Genomic DNA, 19,142 nt, shown 5'->3' with positions numbered 1-19,142 from the left:
CTCGCCAGAGAAGAGCGCAATGATGGTGCCAACTTGGGCCAGTGAAGCAACATTCTCCACAACTAGATTGAAGAACAAAACCACAGCAACTTGTCTGTTCCCATCTCCCCAATTCCCCAATAAAAATAAAAAAAAAAATCTTAAAAAAAAAAAAAGAAAAAAGAAAACATAACCATGTACAGGATAGCGGTTATCTCTGAGTGGGGAGAAATTTTGTTCTTTATTTTATTAATAGTTAATGACTAATATTTAAAGTAAAAAATGTGCTGCTTTTGGTACTCTCAGTGATTGTCAGCTCTGGCTCAATTGTGTTATCACTAGCATCAACACTAAAAAAATCATTTTTAATTTTTAAAAAAATACAGCAAACCAGAATAACACAAATAGTTCTATACAAACATGACAACCCTGCTGAAATTGAACTGCTGACTGGTGGGCAATGCCACCCTGTGGTGGCTCACATGTTTATTCATCAATATGTGAAAGATCAAATTCTAAGTGGAGAATATGGTTTAGGACTATTAGTGTATAATAAACTTGGGCACTTTTTATTCTGAATTTCAGGGTAAATATGTGTACACTAGTATGTAGTAGAATTAACTTGTCAGGAGGAGCGAAGTAGGAATTCCTGAGAAGTTGGTAAGAACATCCTTTAAGTGTAATTATTTTTTTTTTAAGGGGTTGCAGATGGTGTAGGAGGATGGAGAGACTATGGAGTTGATCCGTCTCAGTTCTCAGGGACTTTAATGCGGACATGTGAACGGTTAGTAAAAGAAGGACGGTTTGTCCCGAGTAATCCCATTGGAATCCTCACCACAAGCTACTGTGAGTTGCTGCAAAATAAAGTACCATTGCTTGGTAAGTAGATATCTTCCATGTTTTCTTCTCTAAAGAAGCCCAGGAGATGGTTAACAACAAAACCAAGAAAATAACTTACCAGCCTTTTTTTCTGAGGTTCTTCCTGTTAACCAGAGTTTGATAGAGAAGCTGTGGGCTAACCAAAATACTTACTGCTGCTGGGAAGGAATATAAATAGTTACAACCACTTTGGAAAACAATTGGGAATTACAGAGTAAAGTTAAACATGAACGGATAGCATGCCCCATCGGTTCCACCTCTAGGTCTGTACCTATTTGTGTATTAAGAGTACGTACAACGATGTTCACAGTAGCATTGTTTATAACAGCAGAAAACTGGGAACAACCCAAAAGTCCATTTCTAGTAGAAAAACGCATTTCGAAAAGGAAGGATATAAAGCTGCTTATAGTCATCAAGAACATGTTATTGAGGGAAAAGAGGACATTGCAGAATACCACCTAACAGTCTGATTCCATATATTTCAAGTTCAGAAACATAAAAAAGTAAAACTGTATCATTTAGGGATTCTAAAATATGATAAAAGAAAGAAAAGCAAGTGGTGGTATAATTCAGGATAGCAGTTCTTTCTAAGGGAAGAAGAAAGGGAAGGGATCTGGCTTGTAAACTTCAGTCGATTACCTCTGGGGTATTTAGGTTGTGCCCCAGACTACTAGCAGTTACCTGATGAGTCGGTGCAATAGCATGGTAAAAATAGATCCCTGTTAATCTTGTATTAGAAAATGTACAAATACCTAGTGTTTATCTGGTATGCTAATGGAGCATCCTTTGGCCAGACTTCTACATTTGTTTGTTAAATGGTTTCCTGGGAACTTACCCAACAACTTACCCAGCTTTCTAAGCAGACTTTCAGAAAGGGTGTTATTACGTTTCACCTAATTGCCAGCATCTTTCTGGTTACTAGAAGGCCTCCCTCCCAGTCACCATCCACATTTAAAATCAGCCTCTGTTCAGTGTTAATGAAGAGCTCCACACTGTAAATGTTTGCCTTCAATTTAAATCCTTTGTTAAGAAGGGGTTCTTGTCATTACGCTGCGGTCTTCTATCTTCTGCATGCTGTGATTAACCAGCTTGTTTTCTTTCTAACTGAAGGCAAATCTTGTCTTGAGGTTTCAATATACTTGCTTTGTCTTAATCTGCTATTTTCGACATGTAGTCTGGAGACTGGCACAGTGAAACATCCTAGATTCCATTTCTAACACCTCTGTCAACTTGCCAGATGACTTTGGGCAAACCACTTAACCTCTGACCCCCTTGCTTCATGTGTTAATTGGAGACCTTTTTTGTGAAAAGAAATGACTTAAACCTTCTTGCAGTAATCTGCAGAAACATTGTTGAAGGAAAAGAGGACATTGCAGAATACCATCTAATAATAGCCTAATATTTAGGAGAAGCCTACAGACACAGCAGATGCCAGGGACCTGACTGCTGCGTGTCCCTTGAAGCCTCTGCCTACCCCCGACCCCCAGGCTTTCACTGTGTCTTGGAATAACCAGTTACAGAACAGCAACTATCTGAAGGCTTAGTTTTCGCTAAATTTCTTCCTTATCCCTACTTCTCTTCCTGTTTATCCTCACGTAACTGGGAGATCTTAATAAAATACATTTTAAAAAGTTTTCTTACATTGAATATTATAATTTTTTCTCCTAAAAGACATGTTGAAGTAATCCTTCGTTACCATATTTGACACATACATACTTCTCTCACCTAATCTACACATATCTGTACTATTTGTAACTAAACATATTTTAGCAAAGACAGGCTGCTGAGCTTTATTGAACCTCAGATATAATTGCAAATACAGTAACACCTTGGTTTGCGAGCACAATTTGTTCCAGAAACAAACTACTCGTATTGCAAGACATTGCACATTTACCAAGTTAAAATGTATTAGAAATGTTTGCTCATCTTGTGGAACACTCGCAAACCAAGGTACTCACAATCCAAGGTTTTATGTAATATTAACTTTACAAGATTAGATAATCCTGTTTTTTAATCCAACAATTGCTAAGAAACATAACATTTCCAATACAAAGGGCAAACTGATAGTAATAACCACTTATTTCTTGAAAATTTCTAGCTACTTTTAGATCTAGGTTGGCATCACAGGCTGTTAACATATATATCATCAAACCCGTAAGTGGATTTAGGTCTTATGAAGCCAACATAGCTTAAGAATTTGAGGGGTCACTCCTAAAAAGGTATTCCTTTCTCTGTTTGCTACACAAAGTCTTAGCAGTAGTTTACAAAATAAAAGGGCCAGTGATACAAATATTTCCATTTTAGCATGAGGGATTTGTCTGGACTGGTCAGTCGTCTGAAGATCCAACGCTGTTGTTCTCTCAGTACCTCTTTTCTTCTTCTTCTTTGCCTGCTTGTTCCTCTTCAAACACCTAAGAATGAGCTCTTCTCCCAGCTTTGGGCTGTCAGGGCCTGAGCCACATGCACACATCAAGTCATTTGAAGAGGCAGAGGAGGAGGATTCAAAGCCCAGATGATTCTGTAAGGCTGGGCTTGCTTTTGGTGCTGCTTTGCATATTAAAGCTTCTGAGGACCATTTTGATCCTAACTCCGAAGGTTACTGCTACAAGGGTAGCAAAATGATAGCCTGGGTTTGTCAGTGACTAATAATGAGTCAACGTGAGTCCTCACTGCAGCAAAAAATTCAAGGCTGTGCTGCTCATGTGCCATTTTTCGTTCTCAGATTAATCCCATCAGCTTTCAGATCTTTTGTGTGGTGGTGATTCTGTTGATAATGATTCGAGTTTCTGTGCATTGAGTTAGGAAGGAAGGGTAATTGGTGATCTTAGCTCTAATATAAACTATGGAGTAGGTTCTCTGGCAGCACTTCCAGTTAGTTACAGTACCTGTGTTTTTGTTTTCTTTGACGTTTAATGGATAGGGACTAGATAGTTTAGTATCAGTGCCAGGTTAGTATTCATGTATATACTGTAGATAACAAGGAAACAGAATTTCTGAACATTGCAATGAGACAAATGCTTAAGTGTTTTTAAATTATTAAGTTATATATTTTCATTTAGGAAAAACTAATAAAAATTAAATTACCCATAATCCCACTAAAACTATTAATATTTTAGTGATTATGCTCCCTGATATTTTTCTGTGTATGTTTGTGCATAGAATAATGATGGTAAGAGGAATTGAATCTGTTGTGTGCTCACAATAGTCCCATGAGGTAGGCTGGTAGGTACTTTTATTCACCATTTTGTTACGAAGAAACTGAGGCCTAGAGAAAATAAGTGCTTGCTGGCAGTCACACAGCTAGAAAATGATGGAGCACTGACTGGGATATAGCACAGCTCGTTCCACAGCCTGTTTATTTTGTTTTATTTTGCCTTTTTAAAAAAAATTTTACTCGGTAACTGTTTTTCTAGGACTCATGAGCTCCAAATCAACTAGTTGTTTTAGTCTAGCTGTGGAGGGCGTTTTTCCAGGACCCAAAAGCTCCAAGTCAAGTAGTTGTCTTCAATCTAGTTGTGGAGGGTGCAGCTGGCACCCTCCACATTGGCCCATGGGGGAATCGAACTGGCAACCTTGGTATTATAAGCCTGCGCTCTAACCACCTGAGCTAACCGGCCCCTCCCTATTTTTTTTTTTTTTTAAAGATTTTTTTATTGGGGAATTGGGGGAAGGGGAACAGACAAGTTGCTGTCCTTTTGTTCTTCAGTCTAGTTGTGGAGGACTTTGCTTCACTAGCCCAAGTTGGCAACATCATTGTGCTCTTCCTGGGTGAGGCAGATCAGTCACCGGCTTCTGGACAGCCACTCACTGCGGCTGCTGGCCGCTCACACTGTCTGCTGGCTACATATGGTAGCCCATGGCAAGCCACTGCCACAGAGGCTGCAGCCTATGCCATCGCCGGCGACTCACGGCATCCCAGCTCCAGGTTGAGCTGCTGTTCAGCATCTTAGCTGTGGAGGGCAGTGTTACTGGCCCTCATATGTGGGATACGAACTGGGGCCCTCTGGTGTCCCAAGCCAGTTCTTAACCATCGTGCCACTCGACCGGCCCCCTATTTTGTTTTTTAACTGTCATCTTAACATTTTAGCCTTTGCCTACTATTGCTTTTAAAAATTTTTTAAATAAATTTCACTTTTTTTGATGTCCAGTTTTCTAAGTTTATCATTTTTTTAAGGAAACTTTAATACTAGCTTGTAATCTACTTGTTTCACTGAAGTTATTTTTCCTTTTCAAATGTATTTCTCAAACAATTTTAGTGGCTGTCAAAAAGCTAACACTTATGTGTTATAAATGTTTGACATGCTTTAACTAATTTTATTCTCACAAACAACTCAATAAGGTAGTTACTGTTATCCCTGTTTTTATAGATGTGGAAACTGAGGCACAGAGAGGTTAAGTAATTTGCCCCAGGTCACACAGCTGGTAAGTGGCAGGGTCAGCATTTATACACAGGTAGGCTGACTTAGGAGAATACTCTTTAAGTATTATATGTGACAGTGTATAGTTTGCCATTGCATGGATGTACTGTAATTTATTTAATCAGTCCTTTAATTTTAGATATTGAGGTTGTTTTCATTTATTCTGATCTTTAACAATGTTTTGTGTACTTAAGTCTTATTTGCATCTCTAGTTATTTTCTTATTATAGAATAAATTCTCAGGAGTAGAGTTGCTAAATCAAAGGATATGCACCTTTTTCAGGGCTGTATTGCCCTTTAGAAAGGTTTAGTTTTACTCTCACCACCATGGAATAAGAGTGATCATGTTCTCTGCACTCTTGACAACACTATGCATTATCTTCTTTTGATTCTTGTTAAACTAATAGGCAAAATATTAGTGCAATGATCATTTTCATATATTTCTTGGTGAACTGCTTATTTTTCTATTTTGCCATTTTTCTGTAGGTGTAGGTTTAAATCTTAGTAGCTGAAAGTGATCTTACTAGTTGTACTACCAGCCTTTTCGTCTGGGGAGGGTCACGTGAGCTGTGTGCTGCATAAGTTACCCAGAAACTTTTTGCTTTTTGCTTGGAATGTGGTGTCTTCCATGGGAACATTAGTAGTCTCTGTAAAGTGAACAGGTTGATTCTACAAGCAACCTAGGAAAATTGGTCTTGTTATTTCATAGTGAGTCAGTCCCCAGTAAAAGTTCTTCATGACCTCAACAGATGGAAATCTGGTTAAAAATTGTAGTTATGTGCCCTGTCTTAAATGTTAGTGAATTTTGTGGAGAAAGCTTCCTGCCAATGACTAATGAGAAATGTCAGGGAAACATAAAATTCTCATTCTGCCATTTAAGTATTAAAACTTAATATCTCAACAATATGCTTTTGAACATTTGGCGTAGATTAATAGTGCTATTGAAACAAAATAATGTGGTTAAATACCAGCCATTTTTATTGTTTTCTATCTGCAAATGGAAGAACCCAGATTGTCAGTGGCCCACTTACTATGTATAATATAAATCCCTTTTTCTTTCCCCACCATTTAGACCCTGGTCAGATTACTATGGACATTTGTTGGGGATATGGAGCATAACTAAGAAAAGTTTTTTTTAAGCAAAGGAAATTCAAATTATGGATGTTACTCTTTGGGGTAATTTGATAAAAATGTGTATACAAAGGCAGCCTAGCTAGAGAAACTAAATGGAGATCATTTTTGTTTTTAGGGAGCAGTACAGCCTGCATCGTGGTGCTGGACAGAACTAGCCACCGCTTACACACAGCAAACCTGGGCGATTCAGGCTTTCTGGTTGTCAGGGGTGGCGAAGTTGTGCACCGGTCAGATGAGCAGCAGCATTACTTCAACACTCCATTCCAGCTCTCAATTGCACCACCTGAAGCCGAGGGAGTCGTCTTGAGTGACAGGTAATCTCCCTTCTTGGCCATTTAGTGTGAGCAGGACGTGGCTCACTCATAGGTTCGCCCCCGTGCCCCTTAACCACAGTGGACACAGGCAATTTCCGTTCTCATGTGAGAAAAGAAGGCACGTTGCGAATGTTCTCATTAGGACCCTTTAGTTTGACTTCAGAAGCTATTTTGCTTGAACTTGATATTGCAGCCAAGTGGAATTCTGATAAACACCCAATAATTTGACAAGACTGTGAAAATACTAAATCAAGCTTACAGACTATCAGTTTTTCATATCAAGACCACGTGGTACATATGATTGTATTTGTTAAGTTGTGTGGGAGAAATGAGTCATTTTTCATACATGTTATTGCCTCTATAAGATTTTGCACACGTTACTAGGGAAGTGTGCAAACAGACGTCTGCTTTATTTATCAGAATAACTTCCTGATTCTAAGGGCCTTTATATTACATGCATCAGATAGAACTTGCAGTCCATATAGAACCTGTCAGAGCCAAGTTAACTTGCAGGAAATGGAATCAGAAGTGGTCTTAGATATGTTTTGTGATGATGCTATTAAGGTATTTGTCTCTTTTTATTCTGGCATCTTCTCTCAGTTCATTTTTAAATTGTCAGCAGAACTTTCCAAGACCATCAGTACTTTTTTGAATCAACATTTACAGTTTATCCTTTCTAAAATAAGAGTACAGATTGTGGCTAAGACAGTCTCAGATTTCACTACCTGTAACAACTTTATAGGACCTGACACAAACATTGTTGGCGATTCATAAATGTTGTTAAACAGGTAATGAAACTTTTGTAAAAAGTAGAAGCATTCTAGCAAGTGCCTATTGTCTCTGCTTAATAGTTCTTATGAAGCCAGATCTTAAGTCCTAACCAAGATAAAATGATTATTACTGCCATCTTTTAAGCTGGAATGAGCTCATTATATAATTAGGTATTCAGTAATGCCCATCTGAAAGTCTATTGTTGACTCCTAGAAAGAGAAGCATTTTTTACTTTCAGATTAAGGCAGATTACCATAATTGGAAGAATATTTTATTATGGGCTCTTCTTCAGTTGGCTGTAATACACATTAATATTAGCCATATTGGAGTGGGGAGAGCTGAGAACCCCAACGCCTTGGTAGATATCAAGTTCACCTAACAGTATTTGGAGAACAGTGTTTTAATTTTTCTTTGATTCTTCTCGTTTTGGTTTCTGAGCGCTAGAGCAGCCCTGCCATGTCTCACATGCTATCTTCGGGACAGTCTGGTGAGGGCAGCACTCGCCCTGGCCTGCCCGCGAGGTGGAGGTTGCTTCCCTGGAACCCAGAGACAGCTTGCTAGCATGTGATTTCAGCTCGTGTTTCAGTGCAGTCAGAAGTTTCCAGCAGCACAGTATGTTCAATCAAAATGGGCAGAATCGCAGCTGGCGGAACACCAAGCTCATGGGTGGGAGTGTTGGGAGAAGAGGACAAACTGTCCAATGGTAGTGAGTCTCTTGCAGGCAGAATAGCAAAGGACACTCCTGAGAAAGAAAAACCTCAGCATAAAATAGAGCTTTGCTGCCAACCTGGTCATGAATCTAAACTTCTAGAATCTGATTAGCTTCCAAAGACTGAGCAAATGCGAAGTGTCTTATATTGTCTTAATTCCACAGAAGAAGTCAACCTGTTTCTACCAGTTTTACAGTCTTTTTTTCCCCCTGCTGTATGTTATTTCCTTAGCTATCAGTCTGTCTTATCTATAAAATATTATTTTAACCTCAATTTACAGGTTTTCCTTTAGCTATTTTTACAAAATATTTATTGTATAAATGTTTAAGTAAAAGTTTGTTCGTTGCCAAAGCCCATCACAGAACTTTTAGATGTGCCACTTCCCTTAGTCAAAAAATAAACCAGAAATTTTCTCAGTTCATTCACTTGGTGCAAATCCCCAGCAGGCATGGGCGGGCTGTTTATGTTTTCTCTTCACAAATTTTATAACAAGTTGCTTACACAGGTTTTAGGGTTTTTCTGTCAAGCGTAGGGTGCTTTGCTTCCGGCCCCTCCCTTCCGGGTCAGTGTATGATTTTTTTCCTGGCTCTTGTTCCCTAATTGCACGTTAGGGTAGATTATCAGGTATCTCACCTTTCCCTCACCTTGGAGGCCTGGAAGGAGTGAATCTGGCCTTTGGAAGTGACTTAGAAGCAGCCGGGGAGAGAGAGAGAGACAGAGAAAGAGAGAGAGAGAGAGAGAGAGAGACACACACACACACACACACACACACACACCCCACACCCCACCCCACCCCATTAACTCTCTGAATATATGATCTTTTCTCTTCTCCCCACCTGGGTTTGTTCCCCATTCTTTATGTCTTTCATCAAGTGTTATCAGAGGAAAAACTCTCCCATCTGTCTTTTTAAAAGTTTTATACAAAAAGATGTAGTAAGAACTCCCTCCTATCCCTGCCCCCAGCCACACATTCTCTCCTCAGAGGCAGCCCTGTTATCTGTTTCTTTGACTCTTTCCAGATTTATTCTCTGCATATAAAAAATCCACATCTATGGATCTCCTGTGGATAGCTCTTTCTGTCTGTCTCGTGTGTGTGCTACACACACACGCTGTCTGTACCTTTTCTCTTTTCATTAACAATATATTACAGAATTGTTTTTTTCCCCCAATTTGGAGGGTCAGTTACTTTTTCTTCGTTCATTTAGTCATTCAACAGATATTTCTTGAAGACCTACTATGTACTAGGCACACTAATAAATAAATACCTATGCATGATGAGCACTTCGTAAGCCCTGAGAGACACACAGACCTTGCTCTGTAAGTATTATTTAGTAATACTAACATAATATACTAGTAATTACTAGTACTATAGTAAGAAATGCCATTGCAGGTATTTTCTGAGTGCATTCTTACAGGATTTGCATGCTCTCCTCCCCAGTACTCAGTTTTTCCACTATAACACAGCCTCCTGAGAGCCAGATTCAAGCCCGCAGGGAAACGGATGGGTGGAAAATGAGTCCGAGAGGATGGAATGTGGCTCTAAAGAATTAGGAAATAAAGACTCATTTCCACTAGGATTTTAGAGGCATGTTAGTATCTGACTCAGAAAAGAACCCTCCCTCTTTTTAAACCACTTATGACAAATCATCAAACTGTTTTACCCAGTAGTTTCAGTTAAGCTTTTGAAATACGTATATCAGTTTTTAGTTTTTAATTAATTTTTTTCAAGGTTAGGAATTTCAGAATGACTGGTTTTTATTATTGACTCAATTATTATAAACAAGTTTTTCTTAAAGCTGCATTAAATTATAGCATAGTGCCTGTTGGAAACTTTGAATGGTATCACTAAAGGGCTCTCAATTTTGCCCCTACCCTGTCCTTATCACAGCCCGGATGCTGCTGATAGCACATCTTTTGATGTCCAGTTAGGAGACATTATCCTGACGGCAACAGATGGACTCTTTGACAACATGCCGGATTATATGATCCTTCAGGAGCTAAAAAAGTTAAAGGTAATTAACTCAAAGCTTGACCCTTGGAAATAGTGGCTCTCTCTGGGCAGCTGAATTTTCTTGATTCAGTTACATATCTCTTTTTGTATCAATAATTTTAGAAAGGACTATTTTTTGAATATAGGAAAATAATAATAGTTCTAATCTTTTGAGTAATTGTAAATGAAAATATGCACAATTGGAGAACTTGGGGGCAAATGCTTCTCATCCAATCCTTTAGTCGTTAGGTAAAGGTAGGAAAAGTGCAGATGAGGAATTTTCTTGGTTGTATTTTTTATTGTATTTTAATGGTATTTAATGGTCTTAACTCCTGGTTGTCCTTTTTCTCCTTTTATTCTCGTAACAAACCCAGTAGGTGTGAGGCCTGGAAAGATAGGAAGTCCTCATACCAGAGCCAGCCAAGGCCTTGATGTGATCTGAGCTGTCACCAGTAACAAAATAGTTCAGACTTGACTCATACAGAGAATGGAAGGAAGTAAAAATAAGTCTTTCCATATTCTCCTGGCTTTGTAAAAAATACTAACTCTGGGAAAAGTTAGTCTTTTCTTATGTTTTTACCACTAACCAGTGTAACTGGAAGTAAGTTTCTAAACTTTTTGAGCACTATTTTCCTCACATGTAAAATGGGGATACAAAAGACCCTGTTTTATAGGGTTGTGGTGAGGATAAAGACCACGCCTGTGAAATCCTTAGCACCAGGCCTCTGTGGGGCTCAGTAAAGGCCAGGTGCTTGCACGTGCTGGCACTGTGCTCTATGGTAAGCAGAAGTGACACATTGCCCTGCCCTCTGGAGCTTATATCGTAGTGGAGGAATGCATATAACACAGAGAAAGAATATGATACAATGTTGGCAGCAAATAAGAAAAATAAAGCAGGGTCATGGGGTAGAGAATAGAGAGGGCTGCTGTTTTAGAAAGATTGGTCAGGGAAGGCCTCTCAAGGCGGTAACATTGAAGCAGAGGCCTGTTGTTATTTATACTAAAACTTCCGAATCTTAGAATGTTAGAGCTAAAATTGACCTTGTGTCCCATCCCCATTTAGTAGATGAGGAAGTTGAAGCAGCAAGGGTAAGGCTATGGTTCAAGATAATACAGCTAGACAATCTCCCATCATGACACAAAATTCTAAAGTAGTTTCAGTAGAATAACTGGTAGTTCTTACTTAGTGAGCAGTCTGTGGTTGGCCAAGGGTGCATTCATAAGCAAGGAAACTTGAGGTAATCCCTAAAGTGCTGTCAAAATTCGCCTTTTCAGTCTTATCCCATTTTAGCAAAAATACCTTAAGAATTTCAAATGGGGTAACAAAAGCAAAAATGAAAATCCAAACTTCAGGGCCCAGGGCAAAAGACTTGCTGAGTGACATCTTGTGCAGGCTGCACTGGTGGTCTCGTTATTTTAGTCAAGGTTTAATGGTTTAACGTCTTCTCAAACTGGAATAAAACTTAAATGGTGGAAACTGTGGTTAGAGAACTGTTACTGTCTTAAAAAGCGTTATTTGTAAGAAGTTCACTTGACTACAGAAATCATGTGAGACATTATGGTAAAAATAACTCCCTCATCCTTCATCTTAGAATTCAAATTATGAGAGTATACAACAGACGGCAAGAAGCATTGCTGAGCAAGCTCATGAGCTGGCCTATGACCCAAATTATATGTCACCTTTCGCACAGTTTGCATGTGACAACGGATTGAATGTGAGAGGTAAGCATTCTTTCGGAAAATCCTAAGGACTAATTGGGGACATAGTAAGGTGGATACATTCTGGGCTGTGGGGTGAGACTGCTGAGGTGTCCCCTCCCAGCTGTGAGCCAGTGGCTTTCAGCAAGGTCAGCAGGCCTGAACACTGGAAGAAAAGAGCAAATGCATGTCATCATGTCTTCCCCACAGAGGATGCCCTTCAGAAGTGAACTCCACTGGCTCTAGAGGCAGGCGGAACCTGAGGCCCTGTACTGCCACCACTGCACTGCTGGGACCTGAGCCCAAAAGGCCTCCGAGCCCTGCCTGGAGGAACTGGACATTCCTGGCAATTTAACATTCTGCCCTTCACGGGTCTGACATTTCGCTTCTCCCTTCGTCTGGCTTTGTGGGACTCACTGATAGTATTTGCCTGCCAGACTGCCACAGCAGGTTTTGAAGAGGGAAGCAAAGTTAAACTGTTCTTGCTGGAAGAGTCCTTCTAGCTACTGAGTGATAATGTAACTTTGGGAGCAGGCCTATAGCTCAGTCTTAGAGCTGGGATGACATGTTGGTGTTAGCATATCAGAACTACTAGAGTTGGTCAGTTTCTTGCTGATATAATGTTATGACATGAAAAGCATTTCTTAGTCCTCCAGGAAATATTAAAATAGAAAAAGGCACATGCCATTGCTGTTTGGCAGACTATTCCTAGTTTCAAAACTGGCCATGTTTGTCCAAATTAGGATTGTGGGTAGAAGCATGTAACTTTCCCGTCAGGCAGAATTTATCTTATCCAGATTTTGTCTTTACTGTAATTGCTGTAAACAGAGAACACGGTGGCCATTTTAACAGAGCTCCTGTTGTCAAGGAGCAGGAAAGGTTTTTTTAAAGCTTCAGTTAAATTACATGTCAATTTCTTGGTGGTTTTTGTTTATTTCCCTTTGTCAAATATTTTTTTTCTTTTCTCTGCTAGAGTATATTGACAAACCATACCTGGCTGACTTGCAAGCATTTGCTTGACTTTTCCTTTTAAGATACATGAATACATTTTCATTTTTGTTTTAGGTGGAAAGCCAGATGACATCACCGTCCTTCTTTCAATAGTGGCCGAGTATACAGACTGACTGGCCTAGGTGGCAACTCCTGCCTTTCTTTCATCCTCCCAAATTCTCCCCTGCCGTGTGTGCTGATCCTGCTGGCAGGACCACGTTTCTTTGCCACTGATCTCAATGGCCGGTGATGTAAGCCTTTTGCCTGTCTTTTTGAGACCCCGTTGAGATCTCTGTTGAGAACCACTACTGTCATTCACTAGCCCATATCTGCCAGCAGCTTTGAAGAGAATCAAGATTGGAAGATTGGCCTTTACTTCTCGTTGTCCCTTTTATGTTGGGATGGAGGTTTTCGAAGCCAAAATGGCTATTTTCAAAAATGGTTGAAGTATTGAAGAAAATGAGTAATGTTGTAAAGTCAATTCAAAATTACAGTGTGTAAAAGGGATTTTAAAACTCTTAATACAAATCGTATGTTATGGTACATCTACTGGAAACATACATTACTCATGGAAAGAAGTGTTACCCATGTACCTACAGTCTCTGCTATGATGATTGGGTGTGGCTTTATGTTTTCATTATAAACTCCTATTTTTCAGGGGCTTATAATTCTGCTCGAAAACATTGCTCTGGATTATGAAATCTTGATCCCAGGAGCTTTTTTTATTACAAATTAGAAGAAAAATTCAGTTTAGTTCTATGGGTGCAAATGTTTCATGGTTTTTCAAAGATGCTGAATTGTGACCCTGTGATCAGAGTTTTGGCAGTTTATTGATTAGTCCAAATCACAGGCCTGATCTGCAGGAGGGGTGGAGGAGGCTCTTTACCCAAATTTTTTAATGGAAATATTACTCAACGTAAAACTCCTCAAAGCCTAAAAATTTAATGTCATGGCTGAAATTCCTCCGTGCTGTCTGATATGATGCCCCTGTGTGGGAGCTCTGGGCCCAGAGGCCTAATGGGTTGAGAATGGACAGCTGTTACTTTGAATTTTGTTGGCTTTTGATGGTCATGCTACTCCTAGTGTCACTCTCAGACCTTTTATTAGTAGCCTTGCTTTCTGTAGAGCATGCAAGAAATTCAGGGAGGCCATGTGGAAAGAGCACCGTGGGCAGTGGCAGCAGGACGAGTCCATGAGGAAAACTGCTAGAGATGAGCCGATGTTTGCATTTGCCCTACGCATAAATTTAGGGGTTTCTGAATCAAGCTTAATGTTTACAGTTTCCGAATAGCCATCTTGCAGTGTATAGTTAGTTTCCTTATAAAACTACCCCGCAGTCAGTTTTCCCGTTATCTGCAAGCTCAAACTTATTTTTAAGGTTTGTGTACAAGTCGACTGCTGTAAAGATATATATTTTTGGGTCAGTTTTTTTTCCTTCATTAACTTGGTGGTAGAAAAAAATATATACTTAGCAATCTTTAAATTAAAGCCATGTTTTATATATAAGTCAGGTAACATTGGTGTATAGATGAGAATGCATTAAACCTGATGAGTCTACTTGAGGAGAAGATAGAAAGTCTCTTTCTCTAAAGGAGATACTTACTCCCTGGTTTATTGCATTAAAACTTATGTTTGAGGTTACCTCAACTTGTTTTAAAAGATTTTGTTTTGTGAATTTGTACTGTATATTTGAGTAACTGTCAAGCTTTTGTTTTATTTAAAATTGTTTAACATGTACCATGTACATGTCATTACTATATTTCAATGCATCATGCTTGTAACAGGCATTTCATTTATAATAAGAATGAGTTATTCATTTGTAAGCTGTTCAGTAATTTATCTACTATTCCTAAATTGGCATAATGTTAGATATCTATTTTGAATCACCTTTAATTACATGTCAGAATGCCTTAACTACCCTAACTTGACAAAACAGAATTCTTTGGTAAAGGAGATGGGGAGTGGGCGGGGGTAGAGGGAGACTATTTAATAACGAGAACCCATCGTGCTATGATAAAACACGGAAGCATGAGTGGCAAGTGGCGGGGTATTTATTTTGCACAAATTATTTGCGGACTCGGTGTATTTTTAAAAAGTAAAGAAAGTTGCATCCAGAAGGGTTTTGTTGGAAGGAGTACATTTATACTGGGGCTGATGATGTTAGTTCTTGTATTGGGTTTTTAATTATTTCTGGTCAGAGGTATGAAGCCTTATGATCTGGATATATTTTGCATTAATTTTCCAATGCCTACATTTGATTCCTGGTAGAGCAATGCTGGTTAAGTCACTGGCTTTTCTCTGCTCTCATTTAACCCATCAGACACAATCTTTGTGATGCTTTATTGGTGGTATTTTACACAGCTCATTTAATCAACTTATCTTTCTTGAGAAATGATTGTTAGAAATCGACAATGTATTTTGTACCAGTGACACTGAAATTAGTGAGACAAGAATTGAGTTTCACAGTGGAACTGACTTTGGACCTGGCCTGTAGATTAGAGACACAAAACATTTTGTTTTCTTTTTCCCCTGTCCTTTTTGTGTTATGCACTTAATTTTATGACCGCCAGTGGTCAGCTGGAGTGCTGCTTATCAAGTAACTCTCCCTCTACTCGCAGTGGTCACAGGCTGTGTTGGACCCATGCTGGAATTTTCCAGGTCACAGGACCCAAGTCTCTATGGGGTATGACTGACTGAGATATACCACTTGGTGGGTCTGATTCTGAACTTGATGTGTGTGTTCATTGTATTTTAAATCAAGCACTATAAAACAACAACACACACACACATTTGCCTCGTGTAATGGACTTTTATAACAAAAGAGAATTTGGATTTCTAATTTACAAATTGTTTATCCCTGTCTGGATGCACCAAAGACCAGTAAAGTTTATAGCTTTTCCATCTATATTTATAAAGCAATACTGTATTATAAAAATCAATATTTTTATCACATGCTTGAAATTTTTATTTTGTTCTGTTTTAAAATGTGCACTCTAAACATATCAGAACCTTATTTCTTCCTGTGAACTTAAGCTGCCTGCGCACAAAAAAATTTTTACTGAACGGATATGCAGTGGAGTCATAGGCTCTTAAAAACTGAGAAGAAATGAGGGGGAAAACAAGTTATTTGTCCTGAATTACTGTACTAGCTTGACATGGTTGATGGGTACTGAATCACAAAAGAATCCATTCCAGGTGTGCATGTCTGGGGGTTGGGCTGTGTCTAGATTAGAAACTAGATTTCAAGCTTTGCATGATGGGAGTGTGTTCTCTCCCATCAGCTGCATTTGTTCAGGATAGAACCATAGCCTTCAGTACCACCTTCAGTACTACCAACCTACCACATCAAGTAACAAGACAGGAATTGTGGGAATTGACTGAGTGTTTTGGAGATTGTAAACAAGATTGGCTAGAACTGTAAATGTTTGTACTTTTGAGTAAGTTCTTGGTTCCTTGTCACCTTATACCAGCTATCTTTGGTAGAAGCTACAGCATCCGATTTCCCTGAAAACGATCACCTTTTTGCATACAACAAATTTTACAATATCAAAACAAAATCTGCTTTATAAAACTGAAAATATGAAGCAGAAAACATTTGGATTTTATTCATAAAAAAATTAAATTCTTTGTAAAATTGAACTTCTCAACTAAAAATTGACAGTGTCCATGTGAAAATTTTAACTGTTAGCAGGTAGTTTGTGGCAAAGATGGCTAAATAATGAAGCAAATTTGAATTTGTGTCTACTAATGAGCTGCTTTTTTCTGTTGAGACTATCATTATTTGTCTTACCCAAGAGGCAATGACCTGAATTGGATGTCTGAATATAACTTATGCAGGAATAGTTCTGTAAATACATTTAAATAAACTGTAAAGATATTTAATAAATATAGTATTTATACTAATATCTGCACTCCTTTTAATTTTGAATAGTGACTAAATAAGAAACCAGCCCTTGACATAGTTTGTTGGTCTCTCTTGTCCTAATTTCCAAGGCTCTTAGTCAATCTAGCATTGACGCTTTGCTTCGTGACTGTTATTTTCTTTTACTAGTTTATCTGCCTGGGCTCTTTTTCACCAGCTGGTTTACTACATCAGTTTAGCTTCCTCAAAAATTCATCAAAATGGACTGATAATTGAATGTAAAATATAGATGGTTTCCCAGCTGAGAAGGCTTTTGCATCTTCCAAATGGTATGGGGTGAAGCACCAAAAAATCTGGTATAATTTAAATTGAGTGTTCTCTATCCAAATTCTAAAATCCCACTTAAATGCAGTTGAACAGTATAACTCTCTTTTACAGGCTGATTCTACATCCAGGCTTTTACGGATGATAAATAAGCCTTCACTGCCTGAAAACCCCCCTGCCTACATCAATGAGTGAACCAGACACTCATCCCCTGCAAGGAGACCTACAGTTACTCGTCTGTAAATGTGCTGTGTAGTCATCTGCATTTCTTAGAAATATGTGAAATTCAGTGGTAATCATCAGTGTAAACATAAGATACATAAATCTTTAGCCTACATGTGAGAGGACTTCGAAATTATGTGGGCATTGCCAGTTTCCACAAAAAGCTTGGTGAAAGCCCATTTTCATTCACTGAAGAACATTCTGGGATGAACTTGAGTTTTTATTAGGTTATTGTGGGCAGCTCTGACTCATAACTGAGCTAGCTACAAAAGCCAAAGTCATTCTGCTTTTAGAAGTCTGTTCACAGTTCTAAAGTTTACTGATTCACTCAGCCACCTTTGTTTATGAATTCCTCATAAAATCTAAAGAACAATTGCTTCCAGTTACCTTTTCCTTGGGCACTGAAGGTTTCACAAAGACTTAACAATAAGGTGTTATAAAAGTCTAGTTTGTCAGGTTATAATTGACTATAAACAGGTTTGGGGGAGGGAGAGGCATGCATCATAAAATATTACATAACAGTCTTTTTGTGCCAGAGTTTTTAGTCCGTTTGTGTAGGTAACAAGCTAATTCCTAAAGGGGAAAAGAACAGACATCTTCCATCTCAAAACCCAGGCTCTTGGCAGAGAGATCACTGCTCTATGTCAGATAATAAATGATTTTTTGGCATCACTTCCATTCTTTTTTTCATCACATCTGAAAAATCAGAATAATTTTAAGGCTATCAAAATTTTACAATATATATTTTAAAGCTGCAAAATGTGAGGGAGGTAGCTATATATTTTTATTCTTGACCCTTTTTCCCCTAATTTTACTTAAAATCTCAAAATATAAAAAGCAATGGACAAAAAGAAATCATGGCATTACATGAGAAAAGATTGCATAACTTTTTACTATATCTGAATGCACCAAAACTCTGCAGTCAAATACAAAAGATACCTGACTACTAGTCAGAAGACTACAAGCAATACTGTTCACTCCAAATGGCTGCTGAAGTTCAAATACGTTGACACAACTGGCAAAGAAAATGCTAAAAGCTCCAGGGTGAACGTGCATTGAATTGAAGAATTCTAATGAGCCTTTTTCCTGCACGGAAAACTCTTCTGCCTCCCAAGTAGCATAACGGATGTAAAGCAAATTACATACCCTTGACAAGCAGCTATTCCTAGATATGGCTGTTGTACAAGATGATGATTAGAAAAACAGAAGCCCATCCTCCATTTCAAGGACATCCAAGACAATACAGACTTAAGTGTGAAAACGTGTTTGAGGACTCCCTGGCCAAGCCATTAAAACACCACCAGGGTTGTGGGAGATGGAGACGGAGATTGCAGGTAGCTCTGCTTGACTCATCCATGTTCCCTTTCCCACCTGCTGTGACAAGCCGCCCTCCCTCCCTGTCTGTGCCTCAGCCCCTCCCACGCCTCCCCTCTACTGGATATGAATATCAGCATTGTAAACTAATGTCCCTCATCTTTAAAATACATAAAAAGCCCCATCCATTCCTCCCTCCAACTATCACTTCTGCTGTAGGAGTTGTCTACGCTTGCTGTTTTCATTTTCTCATTCTCAGTCCCATCCAGAAAAGCTCCTGACCCCACTACTTCACAGAACCTGTTCCTGTTATGGTCACCAAAAATTGCCACATCCTGAAGCCAATGACCATTTTCAGTCTTCATCCCACTTAATACTCTGACACGTTCTTCTCATACCTTCCTTGCACCACGCTTTCCTGGTCGCTCTTAAGACTTTCCAGCTGGCTCGCCCTCTTCTACCCACCCTTTCCATCAGGGTTTCTCAACCTCAGTGCTACTGACATTTGGGGCCTTGGGTTTCTTTGTTGTGGGGTCTG

The 19,142-nt window shown here is 38.9% G+C and overlaps 1 protein-coding gene across 1 annotated transcript in view; it reads left to right on the top strand.

Annotated features, from left to right (window-relative positions):
- PPTC7 (protein phosphatase targeting COQ7) overlaps nucleotides 1–16,785 on the top strand; it is a 36,748-nt gene extending 19,963 nt beyond the window's left edge. The window contains exons 2-6 of the mRNA XM_019648995.1: nucleotides 679–858; nucleotides 6,525–6,723; nucleotides 10,093–10,216; nucleotides 11,787–11,916; nucleotides 12,958–16,785. Coding sequence (XP_019504540.1) covers nucleotides 679–858; nucleotides 6,525–6,723; nucleotides 10,093–10,216; nucleotides 11,787–11,916; nucleotides 12,958–13,016 — 692 coding nt within the window. The 3' untranslated portion in view covers nucleotides 13,017–16,785. The remainder of the gene's footprint in view (nucleotides 1–678; nucleotides 859–6,524; nucleotides 6,724–10,092; nucleotides 10,217–11,786; nucleotides 11,917–12,957) is intronic.
- Nucleotides 16,786–19,142: the final 2,357 nt, after the last annotated feature.

This window comes from Hipposideros armiger, unplaced genomic scaffold, assembly GCF_001890085.2.
Source record: "Hipposideros armiger isolate ML-2016 unplaced genomic scaffold, ASM189008v1 scaffold_128, whole genome shotgun sequence".
In the NCBI taxonomy this organism is placed as follows: domain Eukaryota; kingdom Metazoa; phylum Chordata; class Mammalia; order Chiroptera; family Hipposideridae; genus Hipposideros; species Hipposideros armiger.
The sequence above is the reverse complement of the archived record's forward strand: the minus strand, read 5'-3'. Positions and strand labels throughout refer to the sequence as shown.